Source organism: Globicephala melas, chromosome 2, assembly GCF_963455315.2.
Source record: "Globicephala melas chromosome 2, mGloMel1.2, whole genome shotgun sequence".
Taxonomy (NCBI): domain Eukaryota; kingdom Metazoa; phylum Chordata; class Mammalia; order Artiodactyla; family Delphinidae; genus Globicephala; species Globicephala melas.
The window spans coordinates 176,950,027-176,968,126 of NC_083315.2; the positions used below are offsets into that span (position 1 = coordinate 176,950,027).

The 18,100-nt window shown below is 62.5% G+C and overlaps 1 protein-coding gene across 6 annotated transcripts in view; it reads right to left on the reverse strand.

Moving 5' to 3' along the window:
- Positions 1-384: 384 nt before the first annotated feature.
- BRF1 (BRF1 general transcription factor IIIB subunit) overlaps positions 385-18,100 on the reverse strand; it is a 70,841-nt gene continuing 53,125 nt past the window's right edge. For 2 of the 6 annotated variants that reach the window (XM_070045019.1, XM_070045022.1), the window contains 13 exons: positions 16,553-16,702; positions 15,399-15,492; positions 14,071-14,209; positions 13,690-13,729; positions 13,286-13,378; positions 9,024-9,293; positions 7,629-7,690; positions 6,988-7,069; positions 6,788-6,843; positions 6,181-6,437; positions 2,764-2,815; positions 2,050-2,224; positions 385-1,480 (listed from right to left, as the gene is read on the reverse strand). In XM_070045019.1, coding sequence (XP_069901120.1) covers positions 1,443-1,480; positions 2,050-2,224; positions 2,764-2,815; positions 6,181-6,437; positions 6,788-6,843; positions 6,988-7,069; positions 7,629-7,690; positions 9,024-9,293; positions 13,286-13,378; positions 13,690-13,729; positions 14,071-14,209; positions 15,399-15,492; positions 16,553-16,702 — 1,508 coding nt within the window. In that variant the 3' untranslated portion in view covers positions 385-1,442. The remainder of the gene's footprint in view (positions 1,481-2,049; positions 2,225-2,763; positions 2,816-6,180; positions 6,438-6,787; positions 6,844-6,987; positions 7,070-7,628; positions 7,691-9,023; positions 9,294-13,285; positions 13,379-13,689; positions 13,730-14,070; positions 14,210-15,398; positions 15,493-16,552; positions 16,703-18,100) is intronic. The other 4 variants (XM_030883162.3, XM_030883161.3, XM_070045021.1 and 1 more) reach the window with 4 other exon arrangements.

Consider the following 18,100-nt stretch of genomic DNA (forward strand, 5'->3'; position numbering starts at 1 on the left):
CACCAAGGAAGCCAGCCCTCCCCCTCCCCCCTCCCCCGCCTCCAGCCCACCTCCCGGGAGGTTCCCTGAGCATGCCCCTCCCTGGTCACCTCTGGTCCGGCCCACCATCTGCTCCCTGCGCAGTGCAATGAGCCCCCAGCCCGTGAGGCTCCTCTAAGAGCCGCTGCAGCCAAGCAAGCTCTCCTAGTCCCAAGAGGGGCCCAGGGCCAGGATGGCCCACAGCTGGGAACAATGGCGCAGGGACTTCCTGTGAGAGTGGACATGTCACTGATGGCCCCCATCAGTCAAGGCCAGGAGCATGGAGCTTGGAGGGCAGGTACCCCTGCCTCAGCCTCCCTCCTCCAGGGAGCCAGACAGGGAACTGTAGACCACAGACTCAGTGGGTTTCTGCTTAAGGAACGATCTTTCTGTTTCACCAAGCCAACCCTCCACTCCAGCCTTGCAGGAGCCCTGGAGTCCAGGCTGGCTGCATGGTACAGGCCAAGGGGCACAGCCAATGGCCTCAAAACGCCCCCCCCCCCGCAAACTCTGATGCACTCCGGGAGGGTGCACTCTAGGAGGGGTCTGCCCACCCCAGGGGTGGGGGGGGCGCTGGGCCCTGGTGGGGCAGAGGCATCTGCCCTCCCCCCAAGGACACCTCCAGGGAAGCGGTGCCCAAGCCCAGACCGAGAGTGGTCCCTGGGCCTTCCAATGAGGAGGCCCGGCCCGGGAGGCTCTGGGTGGCAGGAACCACCCAGAGCAGGGCTGCCAAGCTCGAGGCCCCTCTGCCGGCCATGCCTCTGTGGACGGCGAGCCTGATCGCAGCTCAGACAGGAAGCACCTCTGGCTCCCTCACCCAGGCCGGCCACGCAGGCTACCCGCGGTGGCTGTGCACGTGTCTGCCGAGTGATGCCGGCTGGCCAAGCAGCCTCTAGGCTCTTCGGTGCAGATCTGTGGGGTCCCCAGGGCCCAGGCAGTGGCTGGGGACTTCAGCTGGAGATACACAATCAACTCTGGACCAGCGGGACACAAAGTGCTTCTCAGACATGGCAAGGAGGTGAGGGGCGCAGGGAACCCAGCTCCACACAGGCAGAGGAGGGTCCTGGAGCCCGCCCAGCCCTCCACGCACTTGGACAAGTGGCTGGGGCTCCCTGTGCCTTAGTTTCCTTCCGTGGGACACGACACTGCCGCCTGCAAGGGTTCTTGGGCCGTGAGGCCCACCTCTGAGCAGATCCAGACAGCTGGTCTGGCTCCCCTCGCTGGGCAGAAACACTCCTCACGTTGCTCGAAACACGGCCGCACAGACAGCGAGTACCACAAAGGCCGCGTGTGGCTGTGGAAGCGGGCGGCAGGGCCGGCGGGCCGGCCCCCATCTCGTCACCAAGTCTCGGCGCTCACGCCTGTGAGCTGGCCCCAGAGGCCCATCTGACCCCTCAGAACACTGCCGGCAGCAAGGTCACGCCTCAGTAGCCATCGTCATCGTCGCCGTCACAGCCGTAATCTGCAAAGCACGAAAGAGTCATGGACACTGAGGGGTGCCGCGTGGTCAAGCAGCCCAGGCGCCGCACGCTGCACCCGCCACCGCCCACCTCGTGAGCGGCGCCCCAGGCCACGGCCGCCCCAGCGAGGCTCCAGCCCCAGCCCCGCAGGCCACAGCTGCACGGGCCCCACCACCACTGACGGGGACCACCGCGTCGGTCCCTCCATCTCTGCAGGTCCCGGGCGCAAGCGCCCACGTGAGCAATGCAGAGAGTGGGAACCTTTCTCCTGCTGGACGGGCAGCCCAGAGCCCCCAGTCTGCACAGCAAGCAGGTCCTGGCCAGCTGCTTCTAGCAGCCTGGGCCTCAAAACCAATACAGCCAATCGTAAGACGCCAGTTCAAATTCCCTTCCGAGGTGCAGGCAGGGGCCTGTGCCTCCTCCGGGAGCCCCCGCCCCGCCCCGGCCGCTTGCGGAGGCTCTCACCCGCTCACCGTCGCCGCCCATCATCTGCAGGCAGGGGCCTGTGCCTCCTCCGGGAGCCCCCGCCCCGCCCCGGCCCCGGCCGCTTGCCCTTGCAGAGGCCGCTCACCGTCGCCGCCCACCATCTGCAGGGCGCTGACACAGGGCTCCCCATCTTCCTCGTCGGGGTCCTCCTCGTCCGCGTCCTCCTCTGGGTGGTACGACACTGGCCCACTCTCCACCACGACCGCTGTGGGCCTGACGGGCTCGGCTTCCAGGGAGGGGGTACTCGGGAGCAAGGCCTGCTGGCGAGTGGGTGAGCTGGGGACAGAGCATGGCTCCCAGGCCACCGCAGGGGAGTGCTCTCCGGGGCAGGGGGGACACTCCCCACCCTTCAAGAGTGGTCAGCAAGGACACCCGATCCCCCGAGCCTGCCCCTGCAGCTGCCCTGGGACCCCGCAGGGGCCCTGCCTTTCCCTTTTGTTTCCTAGACCAGACCAGGACTCCAACAATAAGAAGGGAAGACCCTTGAACCCCAAGACAAGGAAAGAGGGAAGGCCACTGACCACGCTGGACCCTGGGACCTGGGCCTGGCTTCCCACACGGAGGATTGCGATGGCCGTGGGCTGGCACACACTGGTGGGCTCAGGCTTTCAGGCCCCGGGCCGCCCCTGGGCCTCAGGCCTCCCCTGGCTGGGCTGGGCTGGGCTGGGCTGGGCTGGGCTGGGACTGCCGGAGCAGCGGTGCTGGCCCTCCCTCCCTGACACGCTGCTCACAGACGCGGTGCTGGGCGTCTGCTCTTTCCCAAGGATCCCTGTCCCCCGGCTATGTCCACACAACGCACCTCTCCCATGGCCACCTTCTTAGCTGGCTGCGTCGACACCATCGGCCTCAACCTGCAAGAGAGCACAGCACCGTGGCCTCAGCCCAGGCTGCACCATTGGCCACGAGGACACGGCCCCGCTGGAAGGCCCGTTCTCTGATGGCAGCATCTGGCCAGATGTAAAGGATGACGGTGTACTGAGGCTCCCATGGCACCACCCTGACTGGGTCTTGTCCACCCAGTGGCTGCGCCTGGGCCCTGAGCGCTGTCCTGTCACCTCCTCCACCCAGGCCTGGCAGCCCACCCTGCCCCGCCCCAGCCCCTGCATTGTCCTTCCCCCGACCCCACCGGCTGGGCAGGTGGCTGGGTGAGTGGGCCGCCCTCTGGGCCTCTTCACGTCTGCCCAACAGACACGGCGCAGGCAAGGTTCTTCCCCGGGGCCTGGGCGAGCACTGGGTGCTGGGATGGGGGCGCGGGGAGCCAGAAGCAGCCGGAAATCTGGATTTTTGTATGAAAGCTTCTTTTTAAATGTTGGCAGCAAATTCAAATTTCATTGAAGCCACTCTGCAGGGCGACAGAAGGTCCCTCTGGACAGAACCCCCATGTATTCGTCAATACTTGATGAAGGATTAAAAACTAGAATCACACTGCCCTGCCACCCAGGCACTCCAGGTCCCCCAGGCCAGCTGTTTTCTGAAGCGGTCCTGGGCCATCTGCTCCCTGCCACCCCCCATACTTCCAGGAGAACGTGTAGAGGCTGCGGGCAGCAGCTGCTGTGGGAGACCCCTGTTCAGTCCTCCCACTGGTCCATCCTGAGTTTTCCCTGTTGCTGGAAGAGGAGGAGGGGGAGAGGCACGTTCTAAGACCCAAGCCTGCCCCGCCCCACCCCACCCCTCCCCTCCCCTCTCCTCCCAGCCTGAGAGCCTTGGTTGCACCCTCCACCCCACCAGGCCCACAGCACCCCCCTCAGTGGGCTTGTTCTTCTTCCCTCGGACCCTCCAAACACAAAACTCAAGGCGCTTTCTACACAAAACCCACTGCAAGGGGCCGGGGGCACACACCAAGGCTCCCCGGATGCCGCTGACCTGCCCAAGTGTGACGGCAGGACTCCCACGGGAGATGAGGCAGGTCCTCCTCCCAGCCCTGGCCGCAGGAGCCGTCCAGACCCAGGGACCCGCCCACCAGACCTGTGTAGGGTGGCCAGGGCAGGGGCAGAGCCCATACTGCAGCCACTTCCCTCCAGGGCACAGTTTGAAGGAAGATGGGCGGGGGCAGGGAGGGGGCGCAGGTGATCGAGCTGCACCCACAGCGGCCCCAGCCCCGCACACCCGCTACCCTGGACCCTCCTAGCTATCTGGCCCAGCCCTGCTGTGACGTGCCAATGAACGCTGGGCACACGGGGAGTGGACCCCGTAACAGCCGCCGACAGTGGACACCTGACGGCGGGGGTCTGGCCCGTCAGGCCAGGTCTGGGCAGCCCGCCCCGTGAGGGCGTCGGAAGCAGTGGTTCCGGGGTCTCACGGGAAGCCCTCGCTCTACACGGTCTGGGGCTGCAGCCTGGAGGAGACAAGGCGGCAGCTCACGCAAGGCTGTGCCCAAGCTCAGAGGAAGCCCCTCCCACACGGACGGCTCTCCAGGTCCCCACCTGTCACCTGGGGAGATGTGAGCTTGGAGCCACAGCCGTAACAACCTGAGGCCCAGCAGAGAAGTCCAGAGTCCCCAGAACCCAGAAGGCGGGAGCCAGTGGCGTGCTCCCTACCGACCGAGAGCCAGCCTGGCTGGGAGAGCACGCCGTTAGCGGATGGGGTGAGAGGGGCTCCTGACGTGAGGGCCGGCAGGAGGCGGGTCTGGGTCTCGGGCCCTCCTCTCAAGGCGCATCCGGCAGCCGTCCACACACGGTCCTGCGTGCAGCCGGGTGACTGGCTGGGCCTCTCAGGGGGGTCTGCGAGCACTTGGGGACACGCTCCTCCCTTCAGCCCACAGCCCCAGCCAGCCGGTGGCCTGGAGGACCCGTGGCTGCCCCACAGGGCCACTGCCCCACCACTTTTGCAAATGCACTGCGGGCGCCAGCCACCAAAATGCTCACGGCCGGACGGCGAACACCATGTCCACGAAGGAACAGCCGGACTGTGCGGCCACAGCACCTTCCATTGACAAACACAGGCTGCACCTGAGCTCTGGGAAAGCAGCCCCCCTCACCCCCGTGCATGGTGATGGGGGCAGGGGATGCCGAGCTCGGGGGTGAGGCGCCCCCTCGCCAAAGGGCAGGCTGAACAGGACAAGGCTGCCTGCCATGACCCGGGAGCACATGCAGCGGCCACACCGCGTCCAGGCGGGGGGGGGGGCGCTTCCCAGGCTCCAGGAGAGCGGGCGTGGGCCTCCCGCAGTGCCCACTCTCGTGCCTGTCATCAGAAGGGAGCATGGGGGCTTCCCTGGTGGCGCAGTGGTTGAGAGTCCGCCTGCCGATGCAGAGGACACGGGTTCGTCCCCCGGTACGGGAAGATCCCACATGCCGTGGAGCGGCTGGGCCTGTGAGCCATGGCCGCTGAGCCTGCGCGTCTGGAGCCTGTGCTCCACAACGGGAGAGGCCACAACAGTGAGAGGCCCGCGTACCGCAAAAAAAAAAAAAAAAAAAAGGGAGCACGGAGACACCCAACAGGACCAGGACCAGCTGTCCGGACACTGACAGGCTGTACTGGGTGCTTGGGGACTTGGGGGCGTGGGGACTCGAGGAACAAGGGAGTGGGGTCACCAAATTACAGAAAAAGTGTCGCAAAAACTGCGAAAAATGATTACTCCCACTTTAGAGAACAGAAATGCAAATCAGAACATCTTTACTTCTCAAATGAGTCAGCAGTAGAAAACGGTAGCGACAGAGGAGAGGGGGTGGGGTGGTGGGAGTGCAGCCCCACAGGGCCCTCCCCTCTGGAATCCCCCTCGAGCATAGCCTGGAGCCAGGCTGCGGGCACACCGACCAGCCTGGGCCGCGCAGGGGCTCTCGGCCTGCGGCGAGGGGCACTGCAGAGCTGCCAGGACCTGGCTCCACAGCGGAGGGGTGGCCCCACCAGCCGCCATCAGGAGGGCCCTGTGGTCGAGCTCGTATTTTCCCCACCCTACCCCACTTGCCCCATCAGTGGTTTGCTCTCCCTCGGCAGAGAGAGCAGCGGGATGGGGGACGGGCAGGCAGTGGGCAGAGCAAGGCGGGGGGCCCTACCGGGAGAACGAACCCCTGGGGTGGAGAATGGGCCTGGCCCACAAGTCTCTTCAAACAGAACAGACCCCAATGCAGCAGGACCCCTTCCAGGGCTGAAACCCTGCTCAGCTCCTGGCCAGGGCAGCGGGGGCCACGCTGGACACCGACACTGGTTCCCAGCACACACGTGGGGAATGCCCCGCAGCCCCGCGCCCGCCCGACACCCAGCCCGCCTGGCACGGTACCTTTTCCCCACGCTGGCCACGGGATCAGCCCCGCTCCTCCTGGCTGGCGTTTTCCGCCGAGACAGCTTCCTGGCGCCAGCCCTCTCCTGAGGCCGGGCGTCCTCCCTGTGTGGGCTGCCCCCGCCCTTGCTGTCGAGGTCCCGGAGCACGCTGTAGTTGATCTTGCTGGAGATCTTCTTCTGTTCCAGCATCTTCTCGATGGCCTCCCCAGCCGTGCTAGCCTGGATCGGCTCCCGTCGCTTGCAAGACTTCTTGGGCTCAATGGAAACACAACATTACGCTTCCTGTACGTCTTGGTCCTATGAACCTGCCAGGTGCCACTCATGACGTGGGAGCGGGGCTCAAACAATCGGGGTCGGCTGGGGAGTCTTACTCTCCCTGGAGAGTGGGGCACCCGGGCAGTCCAGCGCTATAGGGGCCACTGGGCAGCTGCAATCTGCCCACAGCCCACCGTGCAGAGCCCCGGCCGGGCTGGGCCCCAAGCAGGCTTTCCCAGGTCACAGGGTGGGGGTGGGGGCTGGCCGGGCGTCTGCCAGTGGGAGGCCAGCACAGCGCAGGTTGGGCGGCCGGGAGCTCTCAGGTCCCTGAGGAAGAGGCCGTGCCTTACCTTGTGCTCCTTGTAGATGCCGAGCTCCCTCTCCTTCGCGATTCTCGCTTCTTTCTCTGAAAGGTCAAGGAGCGAGGTCAGCACGGCTGGCGCCCCAGGGCCCCTGGGCAGGTGGGGGTCCGTGAGGCCCGCGTCCCAGGGCGCCTGGGCGGGTGGGGGTGCATGGGGCCCGCGCTCCAGGGCGCCCGGGGGGCACTCACCCCTCTGCTCCCGCAGGTACTCGGCATTCTCCCGCATCCACAGCTCAGCCTTCACGCGGGCTTCGGCCTCGTTCAGGATGTACTGGGGCAGAGCGCAGCACCAGTCAGAGGGCACGCCCAGAGCTCAGCTCCGCCAACGTGCTCCCCTTCATACACACTGGTCAGGAAGCAGGCCTCCGACCCAAGACGGAACGTGTGTGGAGACCCGGCTAACACCTCGGCGTCCTTCACCCTTTCCAGGCCGGCCTGAGGGCCACATCCATGAACCAACCCCGCAGCCAACGCCCCCCGACTCTTGGCAGTTTGCGGTCCCCCTGGGCACGGGAGCCAGGCCAGCCAGAGCGTAGGGACATAGGTCCCGGAGAAAGAACTGAGGTGAGGGCTCAAGACGCCGACTTAAGAACACGCAGGTGGCCTCAGGCACAAGGTGACTGGTGACAAATCAGGGGAAAGGCTTCCCGCCTGCCAGGGAACAAGCACTGCTGGACAAACTGCTAAGAGCCCGTCCGAACGACGGCAGGCCCAGGGGGATAGGGAGCTGTGCCCCCAGCCCACAGGAGCTTCCCAATGGGGCACAGCCTGGCACCCCATGGACCCCAACCAGCACCCCCGAAAGGCCACTGAGAGCTCACGGCGCTTACCCTGTCAATCTCGAGGTCATCAATGCCACTGAGGTCTAGCTCACCGTCCCCGGAAGCATCTTCTAAAGGGAAGCACAGCCTGGCGTTTAGGGCCGACGTCCAGTTAAATGAACGCATACATCACCTGGGCCGTCTCAGGACTCCGGGGTGCGGCCAAGGGCTTCTAGCACCCGCTTCCTCCCGGCCGCCGGCCGGTCCCGGCCCCACTCCTGCGAGTGCGGGGCTGGCCCTCCTGTGGGCTGGCCCTCCTGTGGGCTGCCCCCCCCCGTGGGCTGCCCCTCGTCATCCGACGGTTCTCTGCCCCGCCCTGCTGGTTCCAGCCCGACGGGAACTGGGAATGCTCTCGCGCCAGCAGGCTGTCAGGCATGCTCTCCTGTCACGTTGCCGCTCCGCGGCTGCGGCGGGGCGCTCGGACACACCCCCACGCCCCTCTGCGGTCAGCCTTGCTCCCCTTGCTCTCTCAGCTCCAGCCAGCTTCGCCTCTTTCTGTCCAGGTTGCAGTGCTCCCCAGCTGCCGCAAGGCCTTTGCACATGCCCGCTGCTCAGTGCACTGTGGGACCTGCCCCGGGTTCCACTCATATGGCAGCCCCTTTGGGGTACAACCCACGTGTACCTAACTGATGGGCTGGGTCTGTGTCACATCCCTCTCCCCTCTAGACCACCACCGCCACCAGGGTAGGCGTATGACCGCCCATCGCCACGCCCAGCCACAGGGCACGGGAGGAACACCTGAGCAGCGTCCCTCTCACAGAGGTTCCTTGCACACAGACGACAAGCCCTTGGTGCCCAGAGGAGAGGAAGCAGGGCCCACCTTACGGTGAAAATGCGACAAGACCAAACCCACCGCCCTCCTGGAGCTGCCTGCACACCAGGCCCCCCTGGGGGAGGAAGAGCTGGGCCCCTGCGCAGGCACCCCGGCACTGCAGGTACTGGAGCCCAGCAAGTGACATCCGTCTGACCAGTGGAGATGCCGCCTTTGGCCGACACTTTCCCACCAGGCTGGGTGCAAAGGTGCGGGCAGGGGATGCCAGTCTGTCCCCGTGGCCCCTCTGCACTGAGGCCTCCCGAGTTGCACAGGGGCAGGAAGGAGCCTCCAGCCACAGCCCGGCCTAACTGAGGGCTCTGGTCAGCGGAGGCGGGTCCCGGAGATGCTGACAAGCTCTGTGGCATTCAGGCATCAGCACAGCTGGGGTCACTGACTGCTCACACAGCCTGCAGCAGAGCTGGCAGTGCCCCTCCCAAGCCCACCCTTCTAGGAGGCCCCTCAGAAGCAGCACCTCCAACTCCCACAGGCAGGCGGGGACGACCCAGGCCTGGAAACCCCACCCCACCCGCCCGGAGGAGCCCCCCACCGTCTCTCCATCCCCCCTGTTCCCCCAGTCCCTGGGCACTCACTGGGGTCCCGGCTCTGGGAGGAGATGCACTCTCGGATGGAGTCCGAGATGCCCAGACTGGCCGCAGTGGGCAGAGGGCCGAGCAGGGACTCCAGGGCGGGGGGCCTACCGCCTCCCTCAGGGCCTCCTGCCGCCTCCGAGCTGCCAGGAATGCCTCCACCAAGGAGCTCCTGGTAAAAGTCCTTGTTCAGGTGGCTGGCAGCGGCCTCCAGCTCTTCATCCTCAGCGTCCTCCTCACCAAATAAGCTGGATGTGGTGTCCTCAACGGAGCCTAGGGACACAATTTCACGCACCACGTGTTAACCAGGCAGGAGGCCAGAGGGCCCGCCTGGTGAAGAGGAGCGTTTCCGCCCAGCAGCAAAAGGCACTTATTCCAGAAGACGCGCCTCGTCCCAAGGACGCCCAACACCCACCCGCCCGTGAATGGGCCTCGGCCCACACCGCACACGCGACGCACAGGTTCACTCAGAAGGGATCAGCTGTGAGCCTAACAGCTAAAACCAGAAACATTCCAGAGAAACAATGGGAAGACAGGTGACTGAGAATTAAACAAAAACTTCTTATACGTGACGCCGAAAGCAGAATCAATAAAGCGCTGATAAGTCAGATTTCATCAAAATTGAGAACTCTAGGGCTTCCCTGATGGTGCAGTGGTTGAGAATCTGCCTGCCAATGCAGGGGACATGGGTTCAAGCCCTGGTCTGGGAAGATCCCACATGCTGTGGAGCAACGAAGCCCGTGGGCAACAACTACTGAGCCGGCGCTCTAGAGCCCGCGAGCCACAACTACTGAGCCCACGCACCTAGAGCCCACGCTCAGCAGCAAGAGAAGCCCGTGCACCACAACGAAGAGTAGCCCCCGCTCACTGCAACGAGAGAAAGCCCACGTGCAGCAACGAAGATGCAACGCAGCCAGAAATAAATAAATAAATTAATTAATTAAAAAAAAAAAAACGAAGACAGTTACACGAATGTTCACAGCGGGTTACGTGCAACAGTCCAAGACTGGAAATAATCCCAGGGTCCTTCCACCCAGGACTGGGTGCACTCGGGGACCACCACTCCACAAAGAGGGCTGATCTAGCGACGGATGGCTCACAACTACACCGAGTGAAAAAGCCAGGAGAGAAACAGGGTACACACTACACGATCCCACGTACGTAAACAACATGACTAATTTCCAGCGATAGGAGGCAGCTGCACACCGGGGTGGGCACTCGCCAGGGCCTGGGCCTGGAATACACACCCCCGACCACGCGCACAGCTCCCTCACACCCTCTCGGCCCCTTGCTTGGAAGCCCACGCCATTACCGTGTGTGTCACCAGACAACCCACAGGAGGGCCAGCAGAGGGAGGACATCGGTCGGTCCACTCTGTCCGCCGTGGGGTCCCAGGGCCCAGCGCCCTGCACGCACGCGACACGTCCTCCGCAGGGAAGGACTCGTACCTGCGTCCGTGGCCCACGTCCTCCTCCACCCCTCCTCCAGCCCAGCCTCCGTCCTCACCGCAGAGAAGGGGACGCGGGAGCTGCGGCTTCCTCGCCAGGGCTGGAGGCTCAGGGGCTGTTCGCGAGGCGGCAACGGATCCGAGGAGCAAGACCCGCGGCCAAGGCGGGCCAGGCCCGGCCCTTCTTGAGACAACGGATGCAACGTGGAGCTGGTCCAGATAACCAAACGCAGGGGCATGGAGGAGGACACGTCCCCGACGGTCTCCCCAGAAGGGAAGCGTGTGAAAAGCTGGAACTGGAGCAGGAGATGAGTGGTCCCTCCACAGCGCCCGGTAAGCGCGACGGCGGCCACTGGCAGCCGGGCGCGGGCAGGAGAGCGAGCCCGCATCCTCGCCACGGCTGGGCAGGTGCGAACAGGTGCTGCCCGAGAAACAGAGGACTGAAGAAACCACGTGAAGGACACCACTGGGACAAAAGCCAGAGCTTCCCAAGGTCCAGAGAACAGCAAGCAGAAAGGCACCTGAGCAGACATAAAAGAGCTCGTTTCCACTGCTGGGAGAGAAAAAGCTCGCAGGCTGGGTCAGAAAGCAGAGCCCGATTCTCTGCTTCTAGAAGAGGAGGACATGGACGGAAGAGGTGCGGCAGGCAGAGCAGGGACCACCAGGCGTGCCCCCAGGCCGCGGAGGGCGCCAGGCACCAAAAACAAGCCAGCCTCAGCTAAAACACGGCGGCCACCTCTGTCTGCAAGAGGACCTCAAAACTGACGACGTGACCAGTGAGACGCCCCGACAGACACAGAGCCCAGCCCAGCTGGATGGGAGCAGAGGGGGCCTCCTCCCAAGCACCACTGGTGTCTCCAACCAGCGCACCTGAGTCGATGGCACAAGGGAGGGACAGCGCCAGCAGCACACCCGGCCGCAACGCGGTACGTGTGGAAGTTAACAACAAAATCGGAAAGCAAAAGCCCCGCCCCAACTCTTAACGCCCTCACTTGACTCTTAGCACCAAGACAAACGTACGCCGCGACTGCGGGTGGCGCGAAGCGTCTGGTGCCAGGACGGCGGGTCGCAGCTCCGACGACGCTCGGGCCCTGCCCTGCATGCGTGCGTCAGAGGGAACCAGCCTGGCAGCAACCTCAGTTTACAGCAAGGAGAGAAGCTGTGAGGAGGACAGAGCAGACGGAAGCGGAAATCACCAACAGTGTACAGGAAGGCAGCAGGCCTCATAAATCAGTGCAAGAGCTGCTTGAATGGGAAATCAACAACCTAGCTAGGTTAAAAAACACAGAAACAAACTATGCAGAATAAGAAAGGATAAAAATGAAATCAACCAGAGAAACAATAAAGGCAAAAGTATCGTAAGATACAAGTTTGTCCAAACCTGTGCCTGGATGGGACGCTGTGGCAGCCTGAGAACAGAGAGGCACACCGTCTGGCCAGGCAAGGCCTTCCCAGAACCACGGGACACTGTGGAAATGACGGATCACATTCATCGACCCAGGAAAACCCTGGGTTTCTCTCCGCAGACCCTGCAGACATCAGAAACACTCCCCGACGGCTGAGACAGGACGGTTCAGTGAAAACGGCGGTGGGTGTTTCCTTTACAGGACAATGTGCTATTTCAGCCCAAAGCGTGTGGTGTGTGTCCCGGGCAGCACAGAGGCCTTGCAGGGAAGCCGGATGACGTGCCCGTTGTCACAGGCAAGACTCAGCATGGTCTTTAAGGGTCAAGCAATGGACTAGGCAAGAGCTAGAAAGGAGGGGCCTAAAAATCGTGAAGGGCAGTAAAACACCACTATCTGTAGACGACCTAACTCACCAATTACTTGAATAATCCAATGATGAACTGAGAAGTACTAAGAGCAGTAACAGAATCCCTTACAAGGAGCATGAAAGCAGCACCTAGAAATCAGCATCTTCCACAAACACCGCCGTTGAAGACGCCACTTATGGCAGCAACAGAGAAGGCAGTGCGGCTGGGACCCAAAGCACCTGAGGCAAGGCCTCAGACTCGGAAGAAAACCCCCGGGAGGGAGACACCCCACTCTCGCTCTCGGGGGGAGGAGGCGCCAACCTGCCCCAGGTGATCGACAGAGTGGAGAGCTGGGCTGGCGCAGGCAGCGGCCAGGATGACTCTAAAGATCGGGCGAGAAAGTGAACAAGGGCAGCTACAAACCCCAGGGAAGAGGCGGTGAGCAGGTGCTCGCCCTCCAGACTGGATGACTGATGGAACCGACGCTTACTCAGCACCCGTCCCTGTCCTGTGAGCCAGAGAGGGGGTGGGAGGGCGCCGGCCGCGGACCCGCAGCGCGTGAGCGGAGGGGGCGCCCTGAACCAGCCGGGGTGTCCCTGGAGCACGGCAAGGGAGGCAACGTGGGAGAAATGGAAACCACACATGCACAAAGAGATCTGTCCGAGGGGGCTCACGGCAGCTTCGCGAGGCCCCAAACCAGAAACGGGGGTGCACAAGAGCTGCGATGGGACGCGGGGAGAGGCGGCAGCGGGGAGGGCTGTGTGGGCCGCGGCCACGGGAGCAGGGCGCGCTCTTTCCCACAGGCAGCGTCTGCCAATGAGTGAGTACCCTGAGGGCAACGGGGACAGGAGACTGGTCCGGAAGACTCGGCCGCCCCGGAGCTGCTGGGGGCAGGGTGGCTCGGGGTGTCCTGGGAGCAGCTGACGCCCAGCTTGGTGCGTGGAGGCCTGGGGCGGGGGTGGGGCCAAGAGACAGGACGCACGGCCACGGTGGGGGCGGCAGGAGGGGCAGGTGCCGGACACGGGTGAACCGAGCCAGTGGGCGAGGAGACGTGGCTGGACTCACCATCTTTTGTCAGGCTGGCAAGGGCCCCCTTTGCCTTTGGCCGGCTGTTTTCTAGTTCAATCTCAATTGCGTCCTGGTAGCTGGATATTTCACCTGAAGCAATAAATTAACAGCAAAATGTAAGCACAGGGGACTTCCCTGGTGGCCCAGTGGCTAAGACTCTGCGCTCCCAGTGCAGGGGGCCCGGGTTCGATCCCTTGTCAGGGAACTAGATCCCACATGCGTGACGCAACTAAGGAGCCCGTGAGCCACTACTAAGGAGCCTGTCTACCACAACGAAGACCCAGTGGAACCAAACAAACAAAGAAACAAATAAATAAATAAAATGTTTTTTTTTGAAAGCAAGCATACAGTCCGTTCCTGTAAGGACCTGAAGCACCCGCACATTAAGATGGGCTGCTTACCTTCCACCTCCTCCAGCTGTTTTGACAGGACCTGTTCCAGCTGAAAAGGCACAGAACGAATGCATTTAATGAGAGGAGCGAGAGCGGTGCCTGCCAGTACCCGGAGGCCTCTCGACCCCAACGCAGGTCCCCAGCCTGACGAGAGGGACTCGGGCTTCAGGCCCCCAGAGACATGAGCACCAGGGCCCTCAGGAAGGCGGCTTGCCCCGGAAACTGTATGGGATGCACTGAGGGGGGGTCTGGGGAGACCCCATCAGCAGATGAGATGGCTCGGGGCCCAGGAGGGACTGCGCTCAGTGTGGTGCACCCTGGCCCCCCCTTCAGTCTTCGTAGCTAAGCCACTGTTGTGAAGGAAGAGCAGGAAACGGGCGTGCGGCCCACCTGCTTCATCCGCAGCTTCCTCTGCCCAGCTGTGTACGACGGGGGGTCGCACTCCTCTTCCAAGTCGACCTTCATGAACTCGTCCACAGTCAGCTGACTGGTGGGGGTATCTTCAAACTCCGTGAGCCTGAAACAGACGCTTGAAAGGGAAGATGGTGCCCGAGAACAGCGCTCAAACCAGCACCCAGGGCTTCCCTGCTGGCAAAGGGGCTGGGAATCTGCCTGCCAATGCAGGGGACATGGGTTCGAGCCCTGGTCCAGGAAGATCCCACATGCCGCGGAGCCACTGAGCCCACGAGCCACAACTACTGAGCCCGCGTGCCACAACTACTGAAGCCCACACGCCTAGAGCCCATGCTCCGCAACAAGACAAGCCACCGCGATGAGAAGCCCGTGCACCGCAACGAAGAGTAGCCCCCATTTGCAGCAACTAGCGAAAGCCCACGTGCAGCAAAGACCCAACACGGCCAAAAAATAAATAAAACAAATTTAAAAAAAACCAGCACCCCGTTTACAAAAGTCCCTCAGGGGTGCTGGTTCCCAGGCCCAGCACCCTGCCACACACAGCTGTGAGCACAGGCCCGGGGGCTGTCCGGCAGCCTCTCAGCCCCTACTCTATCCTGCCGATAGCTTGGGCCCCAGGGAGAAAAAGGCATGGCACCCTCATTGCTCCCACAGGTAGACTCAAGAAGGCCCCAGAAGGAAGGCGGCTGAGCCACGGGTCCCAGGCGGGCAGGGCTCCTGCACTGCAGTGTGCCCGGCCATAATTAATTCTTGTCCGTTTCCTACATTTTATACAATCTTCAAAATGTTCAACAGAAAAATTTTTAAAGAGAACCAGAGTTCAAATAAGCAAAATAAATTTCCCTCTGCCTTTGAAAACTGCCACAGGATGTGATCTCAGTTGAAAGACAGCCATCAAGAGCTCCAGACTCAGGGTAAATACCCTGTGCTGACGGCTGTGCCAGCGACTCTGGGCCGGTGCCTCTCTCGTCACAGTCCACGTGGAGCTCCGCTGGAGCTGCCGTAATGACCCTGTGAACACGGTACCCAAAGCAGGGGCTCGCCCGACCACTCCGTTACAGGGACACAGTGGCCCTCTGCTTGAGCCTGGCTTCCTCCAGAGAGACCGGTCACTCAGGCTGCACCAGCCAGGACACAGGCGAGGCCACTCTCAGTACCTGTTTCCTGACCTGTGAGTCAGGGTGACTTTTCAAACCACTGTCCACCTCGACACAGGGTGGAAGAAAGGGTCCACCACTTGGACGGACTGAGACGCTGTGCAGGGAAGCCTGCCCAAGCCCCCGGCTGTGACAAGAGCGACCCACCTCTTGCGCAGCGTGGATTCGCACACCTTGACCACGCTGATGACCTCTTTGACCGTTCTCCGGAAATCATGCATCCTAGCTGCAACTAGAAGTGCTGGAAAGGAACACAATGGAGAATTCAGAAACAGGGTGCTCCTGTCCAAAACAGGACCGATCCCGTGCGCAGAGGGCTGATGACCCCATAGTGCGACCAGCTGGAAAGACAGTGCCAGAGGGTGCTCTGGGAGCCCCTGGGGCGACACCGTCCTCCTCACCTTACTGTGGGCGGTGCTGCACGGTCTGCACGACTGTCAGAACACCTAAGATCCACCAACCGCTTTGCAGGCAATTACACAATAATTTTTAAAAACGTAAGAAGTACCGCACATTCCCTTTTTAAACGCGAGAAAAATTAAAATACATTTTTTGAGAACTTTGTGTAAACCTCTCAAAGCAAACGAGTGAACTCTGAGGTGACCTGTGTGAGAAACGCTGGCTGGTGATGGACAAGCCAGGGATCGGGGAGAGAGGGAGTGGGCCCGGCTGTGCTGTGCTGGTGACCACAACTGGCCGGACCCTAGAAGGCGCCCAGGTTCTGGACTGCAAACTCGGGAGTTGGGCTTAGAGATGGAAAATGCATCTCAGGAAGCACTGATCCTGCTGGCTGCTGAGCGCTCTGGAAAGGAGTGGACTCGACCTTGTGGGCCAAGGTAAGAGGCTAAGAGGAAGGGTAACGGCCCTCCTGGGGAGGGGCTCCAGGTCCAGGGAGCGTCAGGAACAGAGCAGGAGGGCCGTCTGTGGGCTGCTGCCACCTGGAGAGGAGATGAGACAACTGTCCTTTGTGGAACGGGGAGGTAGCCCGAAAGCCCGGGGTGCCCTCTGCAGCAATGACTCAGCACGGCTGCACCTCAACATTCAAGCCTGGGGTCAAGGCCAGGAAGCCTGGCAGCCCGCTTGGCCTCTGAGGGTCCTGCCTGCTCCCCAAGACAGAGGGGAGGCCAACAGGAAGCAGGTGGAAGTCCCCGAGGGCCGGGTGAGGGCCGGGCAAGCGAGGCCAGCAGGCAGCCCTGGTGACAGCCCACTACCTACCGGCTCGGCCTGCTGAAGAGTCGGGACAGAAAGCACCCGCACACTGGCAGCGGGACGCAGCCAGCGCGACTCCGAGGCCGCCTTACCTGCCCCACAGAGGCCCGAAGGGCGCCGGCCCGTGTGCATCCAGTCCCTCTTCATCCTCTGCAGGAGCCTCAGGGCCGTCATGGACACCTCGTGGTTCTTGTCACCGAACTCCAGCAGGTGGGCGAAGCGCGGGATGTACAGGCAGGGGTCTGCGGAAGACACGCACCTCAGCCAGCCGTACGCACCCTGGAACAGGAATGTGCAGCGCCAGGAGGCCCTGCGGTGCATGTGCTCCACATCTGGCAGCACACGGAAACCCACCTGGTGCGACAGGTGCCCCCCCGCCCCGCCCTTCCACTGCACAGGCTCCCCAGGGCCCCTTTCCTCCGACACGAGCCCCCCTCCTGGACACGCAGCCTCCTGGAGCAGCTGTAGACACTGCGGCCGGGTGGCTGCTGCACCCAGAGTGGAGCCGGTGGGCAGGACGTGCGTGCCCTGCCACGTGACATGGGGGCCCCAAGCCTGCGTACACATCGCACACGCTCCTGCAGACACATACACAAAACCCAGCTGCTTCATTTGGCAGTTCGTGGACTGCTGTGAGTCAGCCAATTTTTTACGTACTTATTTTCTGCACTTACTTTTGTGTAATGCCAGCTTATATCGTCTGCCCTCCTGTCTACGGGCGTGTGCACCTCTTCAGATGAACACGTCTCTCACTAAGGGAGCGTCAGCCCGGCTCAGGAGGGACCAGAGCCGCCTGCACACACACCCTCTCCCTCCTTACCAGCACTTCCTCACGCAGCTTTGGGCTAGAAGCTTCACAGAGCGGGCAAAAACCACCAAGTAATTTACTCAATTCAGCTAAGCGTCTGGATTGCCATAGGCAACTGAAGGAACCCTACAGAGCTCTATGACAGAGAATAGCGGGGTGAGACCTCCTTTGGACAAGATCATCCAGGAAGGTTGTGCTCAGGGGGCCGTGGCGGAGGCCCGAGGAGGGGGTTCCAGGAGGGGACGGGTTGGCCTGGAAGCAGGTGTGTACAGGCGGACGGAGGAGGATGAAGGGCAGGTCGGGAAGACCCTGGGAGGCACAGGAGGAAAGGGAACTGGTCAGCTCATCTCTGACACCCCCAACAGCAGCACAAGCAGGTGTGTCAGAGACCCCAGGTGTTTGCCAACACCCAGCACCAACCTTCTGGGCCCCAGCCTGCCCACTTCTCCTGGCCTCCCTACATCTACAGGGCATTCATGACTGAGCTCTGGTCCCTGGAAGCCCCATAGATCCTACGAGCACCTCTTCCATCCCTGCCAGCCTTGGCTCACATACAGGACCCAGGGAAGGTTTCTGAGGCCACAGCGATTGGCAGCCACCCCTGAAGCAGCCTGGGTTGCCCGGGACCGCATGGATTCAGGCGGACACTCCCCTGCACTGACCGAGGAGGCTGTGGTGGCGCAGGGAGCGGAACAGTGCCTCTTGGTTGCCTTATGCCAGCCGGATCCTAACAGCCACCCAGCTCAGCCCAGCCAACACAGTGTAGAAATTAATAAGGGCAACCTCGAGTAAAACGGAGGCAGGAAGCCCTGAAGGGCGCGCTCCCACACCA